This window comes from Musa acuminata, chromosome BXJ1-7 (assembly GCF_036884655.1).
Source record: "Musa acuminata AAA Group cultivar baxijiao chromosome BXJ1-7, Cavendish_Baxijiao_AAA, whole genome shotgun sequence".
Taxonomy (NCBI): Eukaryota; Viridiplantae; Streptophyta; class Magnoliopsida; order Zingiberales; family Musaceae; genus Musa; species Musa acuminata.
In genome coordinates, this window is record NC_088333.1 from 6,943,035 (window position 1) to 6,962,551 (window position 19,517).

At 37.2% G+C, this 19,517-nt stretch overlaps 2 protein-coding genes and 1 long non-coding RNA gene across 4 annotated transcripts; 2 read left to right on the plus strand and 1 right to left on the minus strand.

Annotated features, from left to right (window-relative positions):
* Positions 1–2,208: 2,208 nt before the first annotated feature.
* LOC135678513 (transmembrane 9 superfamily member 7-like) lies at positions 2,209–8,923 on the plus strand. Its single transcript, XM_065191418.1, has 7 exons — positions 2,209–2,433; positions 4,028–4,192; positions 4,382–4,491; positions 4,685–4,778; positions 4,857–4,969; positions 7,215–7,362; positions 7,435–8,923. Exons 1-7 carry the CDS (start codon positions 2,317–2,319, stop codon positions 8,590–8,592), a joined length of 1,905 nt encoding a protein of 634 aa, XP_065047490.1. The 5' UTR covers positions 2,209–2,316; the 3' UTR covers positions 8,593–8,923.
* Positions 8,924–12,599: 3,676 nt separating this feature from the next.
* Positions 12,600–16,766, minus strand: LOC103991220 (L-ascorbate oxidase). The gene is made up of 5 exons (XM_009410583.3): positions 16,509–16,766; positions 16,296–16,388; positions 15,889–16,101; positions 14,791–14,979; positions 12,600–13,675 (listed from the first exon to the last, which is right to left on the minus strand). Exons 1-5 carry the CDS (start codon positions 16,764–16,766, stop codon positions 12,716–12,718), a joined length of 1,713 nt encoding a protein of 570 aa, XP_009408858.2. The 3' UTR covers positions 12,600–12,715.
* On the plus strand, positions 15,239–17,979 carry LOC108953417 (uncharacterized). 2 transcript variants are annotated; one of them, XR_010514991.1, is made up of 6 exons: positions 15,239–15,343; positions 15,441–15,499; positions 16,216–16,455; positions 16,528–17,123; positions 17,229–17,293; positions 17,371–17,979. It is a non-coding gene; the product is annotated as an uncharacterized LOC108953417 (long non-coding RNA). The 2 variants fall into 2 exon arrangements; XR_010514990.1 differs by lacking the exons at positions 15,239–15,343; positions 15,441–15,499 and adding an exon at positions 15,990–16,120 and having other exon boundaries at positions 17,371–17,978.
* The last annotated feature ends 1,538 nt before the right edge of the window (positions 17,980–19,517 follow it).

Genomic DNA, 19,517 nt, shown 5'->3' on the forward strand with positions numbered 1-19,517 from the left:
GTATGAGTGTAGGTTGTCCTTTTACTGGGTAATTGATACGTGCCTAAGTGTCCGCCGTTCACGTGTCGTCAGATCCATCACGTTGTGATCTCCAATAATGTATTGGCTCTTTGGCTCCTGAAAGGTCATTTTATGCAAAGCTAAAAAAGGAATCCTAAGAAACAAATGTATTCATGTTGTTATTAAAAATAAATAAAAAAATATTTGGATAAATTCATATTTTTAAGTTTTTTAAAATGATTATCTATTTTTATATTTCTCAAAGAAACCCTATACTTTTATCAGACAATTGGAGCAGATAATTTACATCCTATGGATCGGTTTATAGGATAAATCAAGGATCGATTATGGTATCTTTTATTAAATAATAATATATGTCTATTAAAAAAAATATAACTGAGATAATAGATAGAACACCCAGTAAAAAAAATCATATAAAAATAAATATTTAAATATATATATCTCATTATTTAAGGATTGAAAGTTCCAAACCTCAGATTTTATAACATATACTTCTAAAACATTAGCTTCGTGTACTATATTTACTTAAGAAAGATTAAGAATTTAAATTTTCATCCGATATATTTTTTATATTTAAAATATTAATCCAATAATAACATACTAAATTCATTTGTCAAGATTATGAGTTCAAAACATCATATAATATATTTTCAAATGTATTGGCTCGCTTAGCCAATAAAATTTTTGATAGTTTATTATAAATTTTTGGAATCCAATCTCTTATTTACTACTTATCCTTTTTTTTTAAATACCTCTTGACAAAATCCCAAAAAGAATTCTCTCAATAAAATTTATTGTTAAATTAAAATACATTTTATAGTAAATATATTCTTGAGTTGTGTGATTGATTAATTAATTAATTAAAAAAATATTCAATTTTTATTTGAACATTTTTATTAATTTATAGAAGTAATTAAATCACTTTTAGGGAGTTAAATACTGAAATTTTATGGAAGTGGAAGTTCGATTTATACCGTAAGATAATAAACGCAAAAGTTCATGATATTGCGCTCCTATTATTTGTTGATAGAAAGTGATAACCAATGAAATAGAGTTTGTATGGCTTCTCATGTTTGATATATGGTAAGCCCTGGAATCTATTCTCCTTGAGAACACGAAGGAGAACATTAAGGAAAAGGAAAGAGATGCTAGTGATGCGTTAGTTATGAATCGTGACACCTTCGAGGATCAATTAAAATTATTTTAGTTATCTTCAGACTTCCCGTCTTTATATTTTTAAAAATTATATTAACATTTATATAGTTACGAAAGTTAAACACATAGATTTATTTATCTTAATGCTATTAATTTTACTAACATAAATATAAAAATAAAACGTAAAAAAGATAATTTTAATATTCTAATTGATGGTGACGAACAATGATGTTATTGGGAGCCACGGATGACTGTTGTAGATAAAGAGAATAATGATAAAAAGTGAGAGTTATTCTATATCTATCTTAGTGTCGATGTAGTTGCCGAGACAAGAGAGACACTCGGCATACAATACTTTTGATACTCAACAATTATGTCGGCGCGAATGCAAATACAGAACGATGAAAGGGTTACTCAATATTTACATCAACACCAACACAAATGCAGAGCGATCATTACCGCTCGTTATCGATCTCCTCATCCACATCAATCATTCGTGGCCTCTTATCAATCGTCATCACGAATAATGTACGTCACCACTAATTGTAATGTTAAAATTATATTTTTATCTTTTGTTTTCATATTTTTATTGATAAAATCGATATAGTTATGATAAATGAATCTAAATATTTATTTTCATAATTATAAACATATTAATATAATCTTTTAAATTATAAGTATGCTAAACGTACGGAGCTAATATGTAATTAGCCATAATATTGAAGCGGCTTTGCAATTGCAAAGCGTGACTCGTGGGGCCCAGCCAATTGTCCAATAACCTGTGGCCCAGCTACCTACTGTTTGTTGGAGATGCAAAGTAATCCCAGCCAATGAGCACCGCCTTCACCTCTGCCACGTAACCAATAGACCGGAGAGAGCGGCACAGTACACCGGAGAGAAACTAGTGGGTCCCGCTAGCGTCCTTACCCCATCCCGCCTATCACGTACTAGGGTGCAACGTTGAGTCTTTTCCCAGCGTTCGCGTCGTCCGAAGTCAAAGTTCATTAACTTAAGCAAATAAAACAACCCGTTTCGATCTCGTCGGTATTTCGGGCAGCGTCGGCTTCATCTTCTTCTTCTTCTTCCATCGCGTGTGAAGGGCAGCTCGATCTGTCGCATTCCTTTCTTCGTTATCTGGCGATGGCGAAGGCGAACGGCGGCGAGGTCGCTGCGGCTCTTATCCTCTCATGCCTTCTCATCTTGCCCTCCGCCAGCGCCTTCTACCTCCCCGGCGTCGCTCCCCGCGATTTCCAGAAGGTGATTCCCTTTTGACCTTTGATCCAGTTGCCGATCTGGTTAGGGTTTAAGATCCTTAGGTGGGTGTTCACGAGATCTGTGTCTTTATTGTGTTTCTTGTATTATTTTTCTCGGATCTGGGCTTCGCTCCTTCGATCTGCTTGAAATTGACCCAGGGAGTGGAACTTTATCGCCTGTCGGCGTTGCGGATGAGTCATCTGGTCCTTAGAATTTTCTCAACTTAAAAGTTTGATAATGGTTATTACGGGATCTCGTTGTATGCTTGTGTTTGATATTCTCCGTCTTCCCCGAGGTTTCATCCAACAAAGACGATTAGGAATAACGTGTTATATTCCTTCTGTTCCTGTTCTCCTTCTAAACGTGGCCTTAGAAGGGTAACTTGTTCATGCTTGTTAGTACCTGAGCCACGATGGGCTCGACATATATTCTTGTGAGTTTGCATTTTTGGAGTGTAACATGAAACTTTAGTGCTTGTGATTTGATGGTTTGACTATGTCAAAAGGTTGTCAAAATGTGGAGATCTTATATTGCATTGGTTTAAGATAATTTATTTCTTTTTCTAATTAAAATAAAAGGTGTTAGCCTCATAACTATAAGTTTGAAGAAAAAAATTAGAGTTGGGTGTTTCCTAGGTCTTGCTAAAAGTTTTCATATCGAAGCATGTCTCATCAAATGCCCTAAAATTTTTCATATTGAAGCATTTGTGACTTAAGAGGAATTAGTGCAGTTTGGGTCAACTTGGGCCTTCATAAGGGCTTTTATTACTGTTTAGATACGTTGTATTTTCTACTTCATGCATTCAACATTGTAAGTCTCTTTTTTTTTATACTTGATTTTAGTTTAGAACGAGACAGAGTAGGCTTAGGTCACATCTGAAGTCAAATTAGGTGTCAATTAAGGCATCATTAGGAATCAAGTATCTCCTTATTTGGGTTAGTGGATTGTTGACTTATATTGCCTAGTAAGAACCAAAGAGGAAACTTTAGGCAAACGTGTGATTGATATCTAGATGAGAATATGCAAGTGATTTTTTTTACTGCATTTTAACTGCACTTAAGTAAGAGGCTGGTTACTCCTCTTCATCAGTGGAAGTGTGCAGTTTTTCAATGTGGTTTCTATATTGAGACTCCAGTTTGATGTAGTACTCCGGTATGTTTCAATCTAATCTATAAAAAACCTTCTCAGTAGGGGGGAGACAACCATAACAATTGTTGGAAATACAAAGGACTTGCTGCCTTTATTATTTAATGAAGAGAAGAGAGAAAGGGGAAAATTGCACAGTGGTAAACTCTTAATGAGAAAAGCCCTTTGTAAGAAGATGACTTGGATGCTAATTGATCTAAATTATTTATTTGAACGTTTCCATGTCATATGTTGATTCTTAACAATTAGTGTTGGACATGTGATGGTTTACTAATCAAAATGATCATATATTAGTTAGTACAGGTACACAAAATATATGATTCAGTAAATATCTTGTCACTTTCTTGTGTTCAACTTTGGTATTACAGTGAGCTAAGAACTTACTGTTTACTGGCTACCAGGCTTGATAAAATGTTCCTATTGATGATTCTCCTTTTCTTTTATTGCACAGGGTGATGAACTTCAAGTCAAAGTGAACAAACTTTCCTCCACAAAAACACAACTTCCATATGATTACTATTTCTTGGATTACTGTAAGCCTTCCAATATAATGAACAGTGCTGAAAATTTGGGGGAGGTCCTTCGCGGTGATCGCATTGAAAATTCTGTATATTCAGTAAGTACTCGCTCTTTTCTGCTTGGATGAACAATTATGCTTTTTAAGTAGTCATAGTTGGAATGTCATGTATTCTCAGAAATTGATGCCTGACAATGCCAAAATTATAATTGGAAAGAAACTAAAATTTTGATCCGGTGAAGCTCCTTTTTTTTTTTTAAAATATGGTATGCATTATTCAATCCTCAGTTTAAAATGAGAAGGGATGAAAGTTGCAAAGTGGTTTGTCGAACAAAACTTACCTCAGAAGCTGCCAAGAACTTCAAGGAGAAGATTGATGACGAATATCGTGTGAACATGTAAGTTGTTAGTTCATGATTTCTCTAGATATGAGGTGCCAATCTTGTTTTCATTACTTCCAGGCTTTTAGTCACTTTGCATGTAGCAACTATAGTCTTGTTGCAATTGGTAGGCTTCTTTCTCATAGCTTTTAATATACATAAATTTGCTGCTCTGATGACTTATTTATCCTGATGCTTGTGAACACTACAGGATCCTGGATAATCTTCCCGTTGCAGTTCCTAGGCAAAGAAGAGGTGGAAGTCAAGCTCCAAGCTATGAACATGGTTTCCGTGTTGGGTACAAAGTAAGTTCCTTGTTACATTAAGCTGCAAAAATCCATAGTTTGTTTGTTACATAGTTAATATGCAGTTTTTGTGATCAGAGTAAAGATGATAAATATTACATTAGCAACCACCTCAGTTTCAAAGTCATGTATCATAAAGATCCAGAATCTGAGGATGCTCGTATTGTTGGTTTCGAGGTGATCCCAAGCAGGTACTGATGTTTCATGCAGATTCATATTTGAATCAGTTTTATTCTCTTAAGAATATCTAGTCTCAAGCTGGCTTTGGTAGTTGGTATTTGTGGAACATGACCTTACTTTGTAGTTTAAGTGTACTCTGGCAATTAATGCTTATTATGGTTTAACTAGTCTTCTGTTAACTTCTAATGAGTATCAACTACCGCAGAAGCTGTGCAGAATTGTAATGTGATAAAGTTAGATATAAAGAAAATCAATGAACCACCCAAACATGCGATATTCTGGCAGTGTATGATAAAGAGGAAATTAGAAAGTTATCCCTGAGCTTGTGAGCAGTGGAATTTACACTACTGTCTTGTTTAGTTTTAGCATATTCTTTTGTTGGAGCTTATCCCAACAACCCCACTTGCATGGTTTAGAGTGTTGCTATCTGGAGCTTGTTTGGCCTGCAGTTTAATGCTATGCTATAGAGGATAACTAATGGCTTTTCACAGAAGGCAAGTTATGAACTTGAACCATGTAGAAATTGAATTATATATGAAATGTCAATTAGATCTGACTATTAAAGGTTTCTATTCAAATTGATATGACAGTTTAAATAACTTTAAAAATGAATCTGTTTATCTTCTAATGACTATTATAATTATTTGGCTTTAACTCAATAGGATTTTCATAATTATAATAATAATTTCAAAATAACTTCTCTTTGGCATTGTATTTCAAAGCTAGAATTTATCTGTCGAATGCTACAAATGCAGCTACCTAAAATGCATATTAGAAAAAGTGAATACAGATTCCCAATTTTGAATGTTTAGATTCTTGATTTTCATCTATGGTGGTATGAATGATAATTGTTTATAATTTGACCACCAAACCCAGACTACTAACCACTTATTAGGACTGTATAGTTGATGCAGTCCTTGTGGTATCTGCCTCTCAAATTAATTCAGCTTCTACTGCTTCCCACTTCCTTTTAGCTAATCTAGTAATTAACAAGCAGGTGTTCTATGAGATCTATACTGGAAGGTCCAGTTAGAATGATAACAAATGTTTGGGGTCCTCCATTCATTGATGCCAAGGATTTCTGCTTGCTGGAGTATTACAATGAGCAAGCTGTTAATAAATTTATAGTACTTCTAATGTTTTCCCTTTCCAGAGTTGCATAAGTGAACCATTTAAATGCTTGTCTATGTGCATACGTTTATTATCTTATTATGCTTTACTTTCTAAAAGCCTCTTTTAATTAAAGAGTTTTTTTCTTCATTTCCTTCAACTTCATGCTAGGCAATAGAAATTAGGAGTTTGAGTACAATATAACAGGCAGAGGCTTCTTTATTATGTATATGGTCATCAATAAAGGACAATGGGAAGATCTCATTATAAAAAAAACAGTGATTTGATTAATGAATTTCTGAAGAGTTATGCGTGTAGAAATTTAATTATTTACTCCATGAGATCATCTTAGTTTTTTCCTTGCAGTATGCCAAATAGATTATTCTGTTTCACTAGCTTGGTATGTGGTGATGGTCCCTGTTCACAATGTAACAGGAAAATATGATATCTCAGACTGGGACTAAACTTTGTAGGCAATTGTAAAAGTTGCATATCAAATGCTGAAGTTGCTGTTTATCTTTTATTGGTTTAGTGCAGCTGATATCCATGTTTGACATCCTTTAATTGAGTAACATACAAAACAACAAATGCACATTTTCATACTTTGTTGTCCTAGGTTTTTTCTTGTTTCCGGTTAATGGTAGTCCTATGTTAATGATTCATTAGACATTACTAGTGATATTTTTCTGTATGGCCTGGGATGAGGAAGGATATTTGAATAACAGAATAATAACATGCTTAGTTGTAGTGTCGAAAGGATAATTCATTTATAGTTGAATAATTCCTATTTCAGAATCGGTTGTCTTCTATCAAGAATGCCCATTGAAGGATCTTTCTGTGTTACATGCACATTTTCTGTTCTACCTAAATGTTACTCACACTTATATCATACCCATATGTGTTCTGACTAATCCCAAGCAATTGAAAATAGTGTTCTAAAAGCTACCTGTTTGTCAAACTCTTGTGTGAATAATTTTAGAATGTTTAACCTGAAATAGAATGATGATCTCAACATTCTTAATTTATTGAATTTTACTGTCATTGGTTTTTGAGAACTGATTATCTGAACTTTTGTTTTCTCAGACTTTATTTTATGCTGCATTTTGAATTATAACCTATTTACATCTTTCTCACTTTTGCAAATAGTGTGAAGCACGAGTACAGTAACTGGGATGACAAGAACCCTAAAGTTACTACATGCAGTGCAGACATTAAAATAGCCCCCGGTAGCACTACACCCCAAGAAGTAGTTGCTGATACATATGTTGTCTTCTCATACGATGTCACGTTCCAGGTGCGGATCCTCTTTCTTGAAATTACCTTCTTTTTCAAGTGTGTTTCTTACACCTGAATTTGTCTATTGCAGCCCAGCGAAATCAAATGGGCATCTCGTTGGGACACATACCTTCTCATGAATGATGATCAAATTCATTGGTTTTCTATTATCAACTCCTTAATGATAGTTCTATTTCTGTCTGGCATGGTGGCCATGATTATGTTGAGGACCCTCTACAGAGATATAGCTAACTACAACCAATTAGAGACTCAGGAAGAAGCCCAGGAAGAAACAGGATGGAAGTTAGTCCATGGTGATGCATTTAGACCGCCAGTTAACTCTGGGCTTCTTTGTGTTTATGTGGGGACTGGAGTCCAGTTCTTTGGGATGATCTTGGTCACTATGATATTTGCATTACTAGGTTTCCTCTCCCCTTCCAACCGTGGGGGTCTGATGACTGCTATGGTTCTCCTGTGGGTCTTCATGGGTCTATTTGCTGGATATTCTTCGGCTCGCCTCTACAAAATGTTCAAGGGTTCTGAATGGAAGAGGATCACCTTGAAAACTGCTTTTATGTTTCCCGGTATTGTCTTTGCCATTTTCTTTGTTCTGAATGCTCTTATTTGGGGGGAGAAATCATCTGGTGCAGTGCCCTTTGGGACCATGTTTGCCTTGGTGTTACTCTGGTTTGGCATATCCGTGCCCCTGGTTTTTGTTGGCAGTTACATAGGCTACAAAAGGCCAGCTCTTGAGGATCCAGTAAAGACAAACAAGATCCCCAGGCAGATACCTGAGCAGGCTTGGTACATGCAGCCTGCATTTTCCATACTTATTGGGGGAATACTACCATTTGGTGCTGTTTTCATTGAGCTCTTCTTTATCCTGACCTCAATATGGCTCAATCAATTCTATTACATCTTCGGCTTCCTCTTCATAGTCTTCATCATTCTCATCATAACTTGTGCTGAAATAACAATTGTGCTTTGCTACTTCCAGCTATGCAGTGAAGACTATCACTGGTGGTGGAGAGCATATTTGACCGCAGGTTCTTCTGCACTGTACCTCTTTGCATATTCTGCATTTTACTTCTTCACGAAGTTGGAGATAACAAAAGTGATCTCAGGAATCCTTTACTTTGGGTACATGTTGATTGTATCTTATGCATTCTTCGTGTTGACGGGCACAATTGGCTTTTATGCCTGTTTCTGGTTTGTCCACAAGATATATTCCTCTGTGAAAATAGACTGATCAGGACATGGCAAACGAGAGCTTTAATCAGGCACAGCATTTTGCAATTGATAAGTTCTGAATGTTGTTCGAGGGATAAGTTGGGTTTAAGATAAAGAGCTTCCTTTCAACACTTGGGTTTACAATACTTGGAGCTTAGTAGTCTTTTAAGGCAATTGTAGCTAGGTAGGACTTGGCGTTTGTATTCCAATTCCTGTATGTTTCTGAACACTCTCCTTTGTATCTTTATTCTCCTTCAGAATGTAACTCTATTAAACAGGTCGAAACACTTTTGAGGTCGAAACACTTTTGAAGTTAATTTGCCTTTTAAATAAGGATATTCTTTTGAGAAGTCAGGATGATTATCCTCATCCTAATTATGATCTCAGCTCAGGTTGGTTTACCTTTTTAATTGGCTACGTTTGCTGTGGTTTTGTTTGGAAATTGTGCTTGGTATTTCTTAAGCTTGTAGAGTCATCACACGTAGAAGCGAGCCATCAGTAATGTTGATTTCCTTCTGCTTTCCTTTTTTGGGAAACATTATTATGCAGAGTACTCCTTTAAGCAGGATCGAAATGGTTAGAATTTAATCGTCATTTACTATGGTGCAGTATCGATAAGGACATTTTTTTGTTCGTTTGTCATCTTTAATGACTAATCTCTGCATATTTGCTTCAGATTGCATCTCAATATATCGTCCATGAAGTCATGGTAGCTGCTACACTTCTCTGTCCAAGTCTGCTTGGGACTTCTCTTAGACTGTTGATTGTTTTCCCTTATTTGTTTATTGATAATGTTGTTCATCGCAAAACATCAACAACCCAAGAACTTGTTCAAACATGGAAAGGTGAAACATCATGGTTTTGAGGTATTGTCAGACCTTATAACATCACTGTTGGTTATCAAGTGAAACAACACTTGGTTTCCCTGATTTCTGCTTGACGTCCGGGATAACGTCGAGATCCTTTTCCTAGCGGTCTGTTGAGCCTCGGAACCATCACCCCCTTATCCTTTTCCAGCGGACGACTCGTAAAGACCACGCTCCGTCGTTCTCTCCACTTCTCCCGCCCATCCCATTCCTAGATATGGCTGCATCGCCGGTCGAAATCTCCCGCCTACTAGAGGAATTTGGCTCCCATATCTGGATCTCCGACAACGACGGTGACGGTTGCGGCGGAGTACGGGAAGCGGCTGCGGCCATCTCCTCTTCCTCGGCTTTCCTCAGTTCCGACGATGCACCTAGGAGTAGGGCTCGGAACGCGGTTGTTTTCCTCACATGTTTCAGATCCTCGGAGGTGTCCCATTCTCTCCCATCTCCTTTTCCTTTCTTGTCTTCCTTTCCATCTGTCTGTAGATTTACGCTTCCTCTTGTGTTAGAGTTTAATATCGGCCCTTTCGGATTTGATGTGGCGTAAGACCTGATTGCAAACTTATGAAATGCCATGAAGCATGATCTGCTTGCTTTTTGAAAAATTATTTCCTTGAAGGGTGAAACGGTCCCACTTTGGTATAGAACGTGTGGAACACTCGAACCAACCAATACACGTTAACTGAAGAAATTTAAGATATCTTAGATGTTTTTTGTTGTATTCAGACATTGTGAATGTGGAATAAATTGTTGATCATATTCTGCCTTGTTATGGCTAAGCTTCTCTTCTTCTCGAGAATGTTATGATCTTGGCCAAAAATTGGAAGAAGAATGGAAAGAAAAGGAAACTGTATATCTTTTCTGTTGTCAGCTGAAGAGACAATAGACTCTCAATTGGGCCTCCTCACCTTGTCAAGGCATGTTTCAGTGTGCTCCATTCCTTATGTAGGCCGAGGAGTATTTCTTCAATCTCTCTCTTAATCATCCAACAACCTGGAATGGATATAATACCTAAAGTTCATATTTGTTCGGGGATTAAACTTCAAAATTTAGACTGGTTACCTGTATCAGCTTTTGGCTAGTTCAACCTTAAATACTATTGTTGATGATATTGGTGTTATCGGTCCCAAGCCCAAATGAAAAAGGTGAAGGATTGCATTAGGCCACTGACAATCAACGTAAAACTATGTCAGATATTATGAATATGGGTCTTAACTGATTAGCTCAATGATGGCAAATAATCCATGTAGTCAATCCTAAATAATTGAGATATTATGGCCTTGTTTTTGTTGTTGTTACACCCCTTTCGCAACTTGTTTTGGTCACAATGAAGGAGGCATACATACCTAGCAGCAGAGGTAGTACATAAACGAAACAGAACCTTAATTAAATTAATAACTGATATTTCTGTAGTTTGAAGTGAGCCTATAGACAATGTTCCAAGTCATTATAATGATATTCACGAAGTGGCCATCTTAATCATAATGGGTTTTTCATAACCTTGTCAAAGATAATATATAGTTCTAATTATCTTGTTTATTCTGTAGACAACTCTTTCTTTATAATGTTTCTTGATGTTGTATTCTGAAACACACACTCAAATCTTTGAGATGTGTGATATGAAGCTGTTTAATCAAACTGCTTTATTGCAGAGCGATTTTGATGTATTTTTCAACTTGATTCCAGTGCAAATGCATTAACCTTCAGCACAAATAGTTCTTAAAATTACTTGTCAAAGTTGTGTGTAGGATATTGAGACGAGATAGTGAATGCTATGAAACTGCATAAAACTGCTATGTACTACATTGGGGACTGAGAAGTAGTTTTAAGTTGCAGGCTTGGAATGCAGAAGAATTATTAAATTCTTTTATCAAGATACATAAAGCAAAGTAATAATGAAGAAAGATCACTCTCAGACATGCAATTCAACAATGGGCTTACTTGCAGTAAGCTACCGAAGATACCAAGGTTAATAATGCTGTGAAGCTTCAAATGGCTGCCAAAGATGTCAACATTTTGGATATTGCATGAGTTGAGATGATAAAATATGCACTAGAAGCACAACCAATAATTTTTAAGCTGTAGTAACACCAAATGAAGATGATAGTTGGAAGCCTAATTTATTATTTGCAAGAGTTCCGCTATGCTTTCTTTGTGTCTTCGAGTTACCTAAATGAAGTTGGTGTAAGACACTGATGCTGCCACTCGTGAAATAATGCATTAGAAGAGACGAAAACCAAAAGAATATAGTTATGGTTATGAGGACCTAGGAGTCTTGTTCCAAATGCATACCGAGCAAAGAGGCTCTGGTTGGAGTCTGTTTAGTGTTCTATTTGTTAGACATTGTTGAGAACATCTCAGTAATGTTGTTCAACAGTTAAGATTATCTGATTTGAGTTTGTTAAGGCTGGTCTGTCTTTGATTCGGAGTGCGCATCATCTAGAGGGGTTTCATAGACATAGTAGAAGAGACATGATGTTGAATCTTAAAATATAGGCTGCTGAAGTGGAAGCAACAAGGAGGTATAATTGAAACATACCGGGCATTTGATGGTTCGTTTGATGAGGTTCCTAAAACCTTTCTTGAAGAGGCTGCTTATGTCAATAATCAGATTTCAGTATACTGGTGAGGCAATGATCAGATATGTGTGGTGGATTTCTCAGAAAATACATGAAGAGTTGGAAGCACTTCAATTCCAAATTGAACTTAAAATTTTTATCTATCAGAATTTCTGATCTGTAGATAATGCAAGCTTCTGATTTTTCTAATTGACTTCTGTTTGACAAGCAATTGCATTGCTTGCGTGTGTTCCCATTTACAGGTAGATCTCTACTCAGCCCTCTCCATGTTATGCACTATAATACATTTAGCACGACTGCTTATGGTCAGATTTAGATATCAACGGCTACACATTATTTTAATGCGTTAGCTAAGGACATAAATTTGCAAATCCAGGTTGACTGAATATTATGCACTGCTGTGTTGTTTCTTATGTCTGTTGAATCTCATTTCATGGTATCTTATCATCTCTAGTTAATCAATATCTTTGAAGCTACTCCTTTATTGTGCATTACCTTATGGACCTGTTCATTTCCTTTGGATTAACTGAAGTACTTCATATTCCACATGCACATTAGTTGTATCAGATAAACCACTAATCTGATTCCCAACGATGGCCACATTGTTTGCTGTTCTTGAAAGTTACATTCTTAAATTGCACAGTCTGATTGCTCAACCTCAAAATAATGGGAACATATGAATCGTCAGGGAGACCTACTATGGGAGGCCGTTGTTCATTAACTTCTTTGCCGTCATCCCACAAGTTATAGCATCTTTTGGTATCCTTCTTACATGGTCAACACCTTCAGCAAAGATTACACCCATGCCCATGTGTAAATGTGGTTCTATATGGCAATGAAATGCCCAAACTCCAGGATTGTCTGCCACAAACCTTATTGCTGTCCAACCATAAGGAAAGATCACTACTGTGTTTCTGAGTGGCGGATTCTTTAGATTAAACTGCGACGCATCCTTCTCTTCAAACCTTTCATCCCCATATCCTAGCACCCAGAAATCATGCCCATGCAAGTGCCATGGATGTATTTCGCTGACATTGTCAGCGAGGGCATTTGCATTTTGAAGAATTACATCAACTGTGCTGTTAAACTGGATCACATATGCATTACTACTTTGTGTCGAATTAGGATTTTTAGGAGGTTTCATCACATCATAATCTGAGGGGAAGTTATCAGGTGGCTTGCTAGGATCAAATGCATTCTTCAAATGATATCTCATGGACCCTAAATAAGGAGTGGGAGGAAGAGCTAATGAGACGTTGTTGATAGACCATTTGATATAACCATTGATTTTGTTTTGTGTGTTGAGCAGGGCAATCTTCTGTTCAGCATATAATGGGGGCTTTGGTGTGCCTTGTCGGGCTAGGATTTTTCTAGAGAATGACTTGCTGTGGTTATAGTCATTCCATTCGGGCGTAACTGGAGGACTAGATTCAGGTAACTTAGATGGGGAATTAGGTTGGTAATTTATGATAGCTAAAGCAGGTTGGGTATTGGGTTTCCTTCCCCTGACACCAACGGAAAGCCAATAGTTTGATGATGAATTCTGGTCTGTGTTGATGAGTACCGAGTAGCTTTCACCTGAATATATGTCCATATCATCGACAATGAATGGTTCGACATAGTTGCCATCTGCTTCCACCACCATCATCTTGTGATTCTGCATACAAGACAATTGCAACCATGACATAGGACATGATTGTTTTTATTTTCCGCACAATATATTATCTCCTTATGATAATAGATAAATAGAAATACTGTTAGAAGAAGTAGAATTTTAGGATAACGAGGAAAAAAATTATCTGGAGCATATTGCAGTACAGGCAAATACAGTGTCCTGATGTCTGTATGGGTACTAAATAATGTGAGATCCACAGTATGGACTATTTTTTGCTTACTATTTCAGCAATAGTCTTTGGTTTTTACCTGAACAGTGTTTGTGGATAAGGCTCTTGTTCTGGAAACTGTCATTATTCATGCAGTGATATTATTCCTGCTAAGCTGTTGCTATACCTATATACCGTAAGCTATTCAGGGCATCCTGTGCAGCATCAGTTTTTCCCAAAGGTATAGTTAGCATTTCATTAACTATTCCTTTTAACCTTATTACTAAATATATAGCTTAGTCTGCTGATCATATATAGGGAATTTCAGTTTTCTTCCATCAAACTATTCTTTTGTTTTTAGGCTGTATCACATGGTCATATGAAGAACCATTACCAAGCATCTAATCTTCGTATCCTCTTCTGCAACTTTAGGAGCCATCCATTATTCTCTTTTGTTCCTTTCAGGAGTGACATGACTTGCTTAAAAGAAATGATGGTCAACTATCCAAATAATATAAGAATTTCCATGTTTGGGCTGTTTAATTGCAACAATTGACTGAATAAATGGCTTGTGAACACTTCATTAAAGTTCTAACATTGTGTTCATATGTCTGTTTTCATGCTGATTACTATCAACTTAAACTTAAACCAGTTGGAACTACATGATGTCTGGTATGTCGTCTTTTATGTTTGGTTTTCTCTCACATCGGTGCTTGCATTTATCATAGTTTAGAATTCAATAAAGGGCTCTTTTGTATTCTACCAATGCATTTCTAGATGCCTATTGTGGGCTCTTAGAGTTGAACCTACCTAGTTCATATCTTGGTGTAGAGGGAGGTTGTCACCAGAGTTCCTTGGTCTTCTTACTTAGAGATTAGTATCCTAGATGGAAAGCATAACAAATCGAGAAATGAAATTTAAGCTTGTAAAGTATTGATGGTTTACTTACGCCAATGGCCAGATTGAGAGATGACAGCGAGGTGGTGCTTGTAACTCTCAGCCTATATGTCTTGCCTGGAAGCACACGGAGCACAACTGGTGCACAATCTTTGCTTGTTAACTTGCATGTGCTCGATCCCTCCATCAGATGTGCGGCCAGCGAGCAGTTGTACTGCCCCCTCCCATTGATCAACAGTGACTGCATCCAACAACAAGCCAAATGAGCGGGAACACAACAGAAGATTCCATAACTTATCGTGCTGGAAGCTTTCACAGTTTTGCTCTAAAGAGTTCTCTTTGATCCGTGGCAGGACACCACTTATAAGGTAAGAATGTCAAAGTGTTTCTCCATCAGTGAGTCACTGTCTTCGCTGCTTTAATAATTCAAAAGGTGGTGCAATTTGGATGACATGTGGTCCATTCTCTTCCTCCCATGTTGCTTTTACCATTGGTCTGTCTGTGTACATTGCCTCGTTGCAGCTAAGCCATCTATCTCGGTTCTCAGGCCAAGTCAACCATCAATCATTCGTCCTCCCCAGTGGAGTCCAACTACTCAATGGCAGGTGTGTTTAAACTGCTGAACATTATTAGGTGGGCACTCAAAATTTCTGTTCGTTCTTTCACTGATGATCTTATAATCTGAATGATCGTTTGCGACAGATGGTGGCCTACTTCTCCGGACAGCTTCAGATGCCCATCTCCGCGTGCTAATTAAAAAGGTGAGGCAGTTCTTGAAATCGACGATTATATTTGCTAAGTGTCAATTTATGCAATTCTTTTAGAGCAACTGCTTTTTCCTCGTGCTATGTGGTTGTCAATTGTTCTAGTTTTAAATGTTGTTGTAGTCAAAGGATAACTTGGACTAACGAGTACCGAAAAAGCTGACAGTGCCTGTGATGGTGGGTTTTGGGTGGATGCAATAGGTGCCTGTTGAAAGGTCGACAGACCAGAACCACGCACGAAACACTAAGGCAGGATGGTATCATTAATCTAGCCAATTAAAGAACGACAATTGAGGTTTAGCTTTACGTTTCTTATAGGAGATCACAGTAGCATAGTGGAGATGAATAGATGAGTCATTTTGAAGGCTAAATGATGCATCACTTACCTGGGGTTCTCCAATCCATCGAAAGGGTTTGGAAGAGAGTCCCACCATTTGGTCATATATGCTCTGGTGATACCAGTCGCTCAACAATAGGTTGAACTCTCCGTCGTAGTGGAAGGGCTCCTCCTCCCCGTCGGCCACTTCCACTATCAAAGACCCGTACAGCCCTGCCGCCCTCTGCATCCCGTAATGCCCGTGATAGAAATATGTTCCTGCCTATTTGCACGGTCATCAAGTAAAAAAAAACAAAGTGCATTAATGGTTGCTTTTGGTAATAAATGAAGTAACTTTTGTTTCTGAAAGAATTTTTTTTTTTTTTTTTTGGTGAAGGCAAATAAATAGAGTAAATACAGATGCGGCTGCATGATACGTGAGAGACTAATCTGAGGAATGATAAGGAGATGAGTTACCTTATCGACCTGAAATCTGTAAACATAAGTCTCTTCAGGATTGATGGCGCACTGTGAGATGGAAGCTGTTCCATCAGCCCATGGTGTTCCATACTGGTTGCAGCCAGTGACGTGCACATTTGTAAGCATAATAGCAAGGACATGAACGCATGAAATGAAGGTATGTTTCTTTCTCCTTCATGCAGCTAGCTAGGGTTTCACTGTTTTACCAACCTGTCTGATGCCATGCCAGTGGATGACAACTCCCTCGGTGTGAAGGGCGTTCTTCAGCTCGACATGGATGGTGTCGCCGGCCTTGGCGCGGATGGTCGGTCCAGGGAACTGGCCGTTGATCCCAAGTAGAATCTTCTCCTCGCAATCCGGCGACGCATACATGTAACCCACCTCCCACTTGAAATGCCTGGTCTTTGACGCCAAGCCAGCCTGCAGCAGGAGTGAGATGATACAAGAGACGTACAGAAGCGAGACCATAGTCAAATGGTAGTATTATCCGGTTGAACTAGCGAGTGGTAGCCGATGGATGGAGTGTTTGGAAACAGGTGGAGATGAAGGTTGAAGGGGAAGACTAAGAGGGAGTAGAATTAGAAAGACTGTGGATGAAGCAGCATGTTTCTTGAGTTGGTTGGAGCAACTATGCTGCAGTGGGTGCTTTTTTTATAGTGGGAGATGGGTTTAAATTAGAGCAAGGAATTATCAGAATTCTTAGTTGATTGTCACTTTTATTATATAGGGTATGATTTGAATCATAGTTTCTCATGTTACAAAGGAACAACTTTATGAGGTCCATCCTCAACAACTATTTTAAAGATAGATGAAGAGAGAGAACTGGTAACTTGATTTCTATTGCTATTGTCATCATTATTATTATTCTTATTTCACTAACAACACTTGGAATTATTATTCTGCTTCCCATAACCTTTAAATTCCTTGCAGAGCATAACAGGTGGTGTCGATGATGGTCTTTGGGATAGTAGAGCATCTTTCTCCCGTATTGTGAGGTCAGGTTTTAATATCCTTCCTATTCAAGCTATACTTTTTCATGAAGTTCATCTTGTGGTTTCTCCTGTTTTACCAGGCACATGGTAGGGAATCATGCCAAAAGAGAGTTGGGTTGGTTTATCTAAAGAAGACGAATAGTAATCAACATCAGCTACTTGCATCACTTTGACTAGGTGACCAGAATCTTTTGAACGTTGATGCAACTTGCTTCGGCTACTTGCATCAATCACTTGTGAACAAAAAGAACCAAGAATCCAAGGAGGAACAAGAAGACATTCTGAAGAATGAAGAATGGTACAATATGCCTCGGCTACTTGCATCGCCTTTGACGGGGTGAAATGAATCTTATGAAGAATGGTACAGCATGCTTCAGCTATTTGCATCACTTTGGAAGAATCTAAAGAATGGGTCACCTCAAGCATTTTGTGGCGCAAGCTCTCCAGAATATGCATCTATAGCATGTATTTAGAGCTGTCAGATTTCAAAAACCCTTGTTATTTGGGCAGCATGTCAGGACATTATCACCATGAAGCTCCGAAGCACATCCTTTTTTAGCATCTGTAATTAATGGCACTGTATTTACTGAATGCTGTATGTTTAGTGTTTGTGTGTGGGCAACATTTTGCTCTGCCATCCACTGTGATAGTTTGCTACAATTTTGGGGTATCTCTCTCTTTATGTCCAATGTGTTACACCTACACATTACTTTAAAGAAAAAGAATTCCACCACATTGCTTTGCATGTATACTAACAAAAATCATGTGTGAAGAACAGCCAGATCATAGATACATTGTTCATATATTGTTTATCCATGAGCCTACATACGTGTCTGTAATCATGGCTGCTACCCACATCTTTTGCAGCATGGGATGCCTGCCTCACCACATGACTGTTCTTTCTTCTTGATGCTGCAGCCGAGGTCTTATCTGGTACCTGTACCTCACATCAAGGCACTCATTCCACCACTGCAGCTCCAGAAGAGAGAAAAAATAACCATTAAAGTGAAACATTAGGAGACCATCCACTGTTTCATCTCTCCGGTCTCGCTACTGAGATAAAGAGCACAGTGAAGCTGTTGTGATCGAGGAAGGTGTGACAGCTACAATTAGAGATGGAGTGTCGTGAATTCATGTAAAATATCTTATGGATTTAGAGAAGATAATTGTTATGCTAATTGACCAGTAAACTTTGCTCGAATTAACAGTAAATTTAGTTAATCTTTTTCAAAGAAAGATCCTAACTTTGAATCTTTTTGAAACTTTATGAAAAATAAAATCTCTCATGTAAATTTAAAGAAGGTAACTGATAATTAACCGGTAAACTTTGTTAAAATTAACAAGGTTGATTAGGTTTTAAGGAGAAAATAGCATCCAGAATTGTTAATTCTGAGATGCTATGACTTTTTGAGATGGTATTTATAATAGATTCACTTATGGGCGGATTTTCGATAAAATTATTCTTTTACGACTTAATAGATCAAGATTCGAATCACAAAAATAATTTTTTAAATATTTAAAAATAAGATTATCTATATTGATCCTCTTGGAATCTCATACTGGAGCCACAAAAAAAAAAAAAAACTCATTTTTGTGGTGGTGTGGGACCAACGCATGCTCAACTTACTACCATTTACATAATATTTCTATTACTTCAGGACAAGTTGTGCCCAAAATATTAATTAGGTGAGAACTGAAAACAATTATTCCATTTCTTTGTGGTGTAGTCTTTCTGATATCAAGTTGGAAAATTTTCACATATGCCTTTTACCAGGAAACGTAGCAGTTGTGCTAAATGTGGTTTCAGCATATGGTTTGATCTGTTGGAATATTGTATCATATATTATCATAAAAAATTAATTTTTAAGATATCTAATTGATAGGTCAATATTTAATCATCATCGGTACGACCTTATAAGCTCAGAAGGGATGGGATTGTCTGTTTTAAATATGACGGCATGATTTTATTCTTTCGAAACTTAAGAGCCTCAAAATGGACAAAATAATTTGAGAAACTTTATACGTCATATCAAATTATATTATGATGGATCTTTATACAAATGACGTACCATCTATCACCAAAATGATCAAATGACGAAGAGATTCAGAGAGTTTGTGAGATTAAATGAGAAATATTGGGAGTATCAATGCTTCGTTTGTTTTATGTTTACTGTTTTATTTTCATGCATTTGTTGAGATTTTCTTGATTAATATGATTACTATTTTG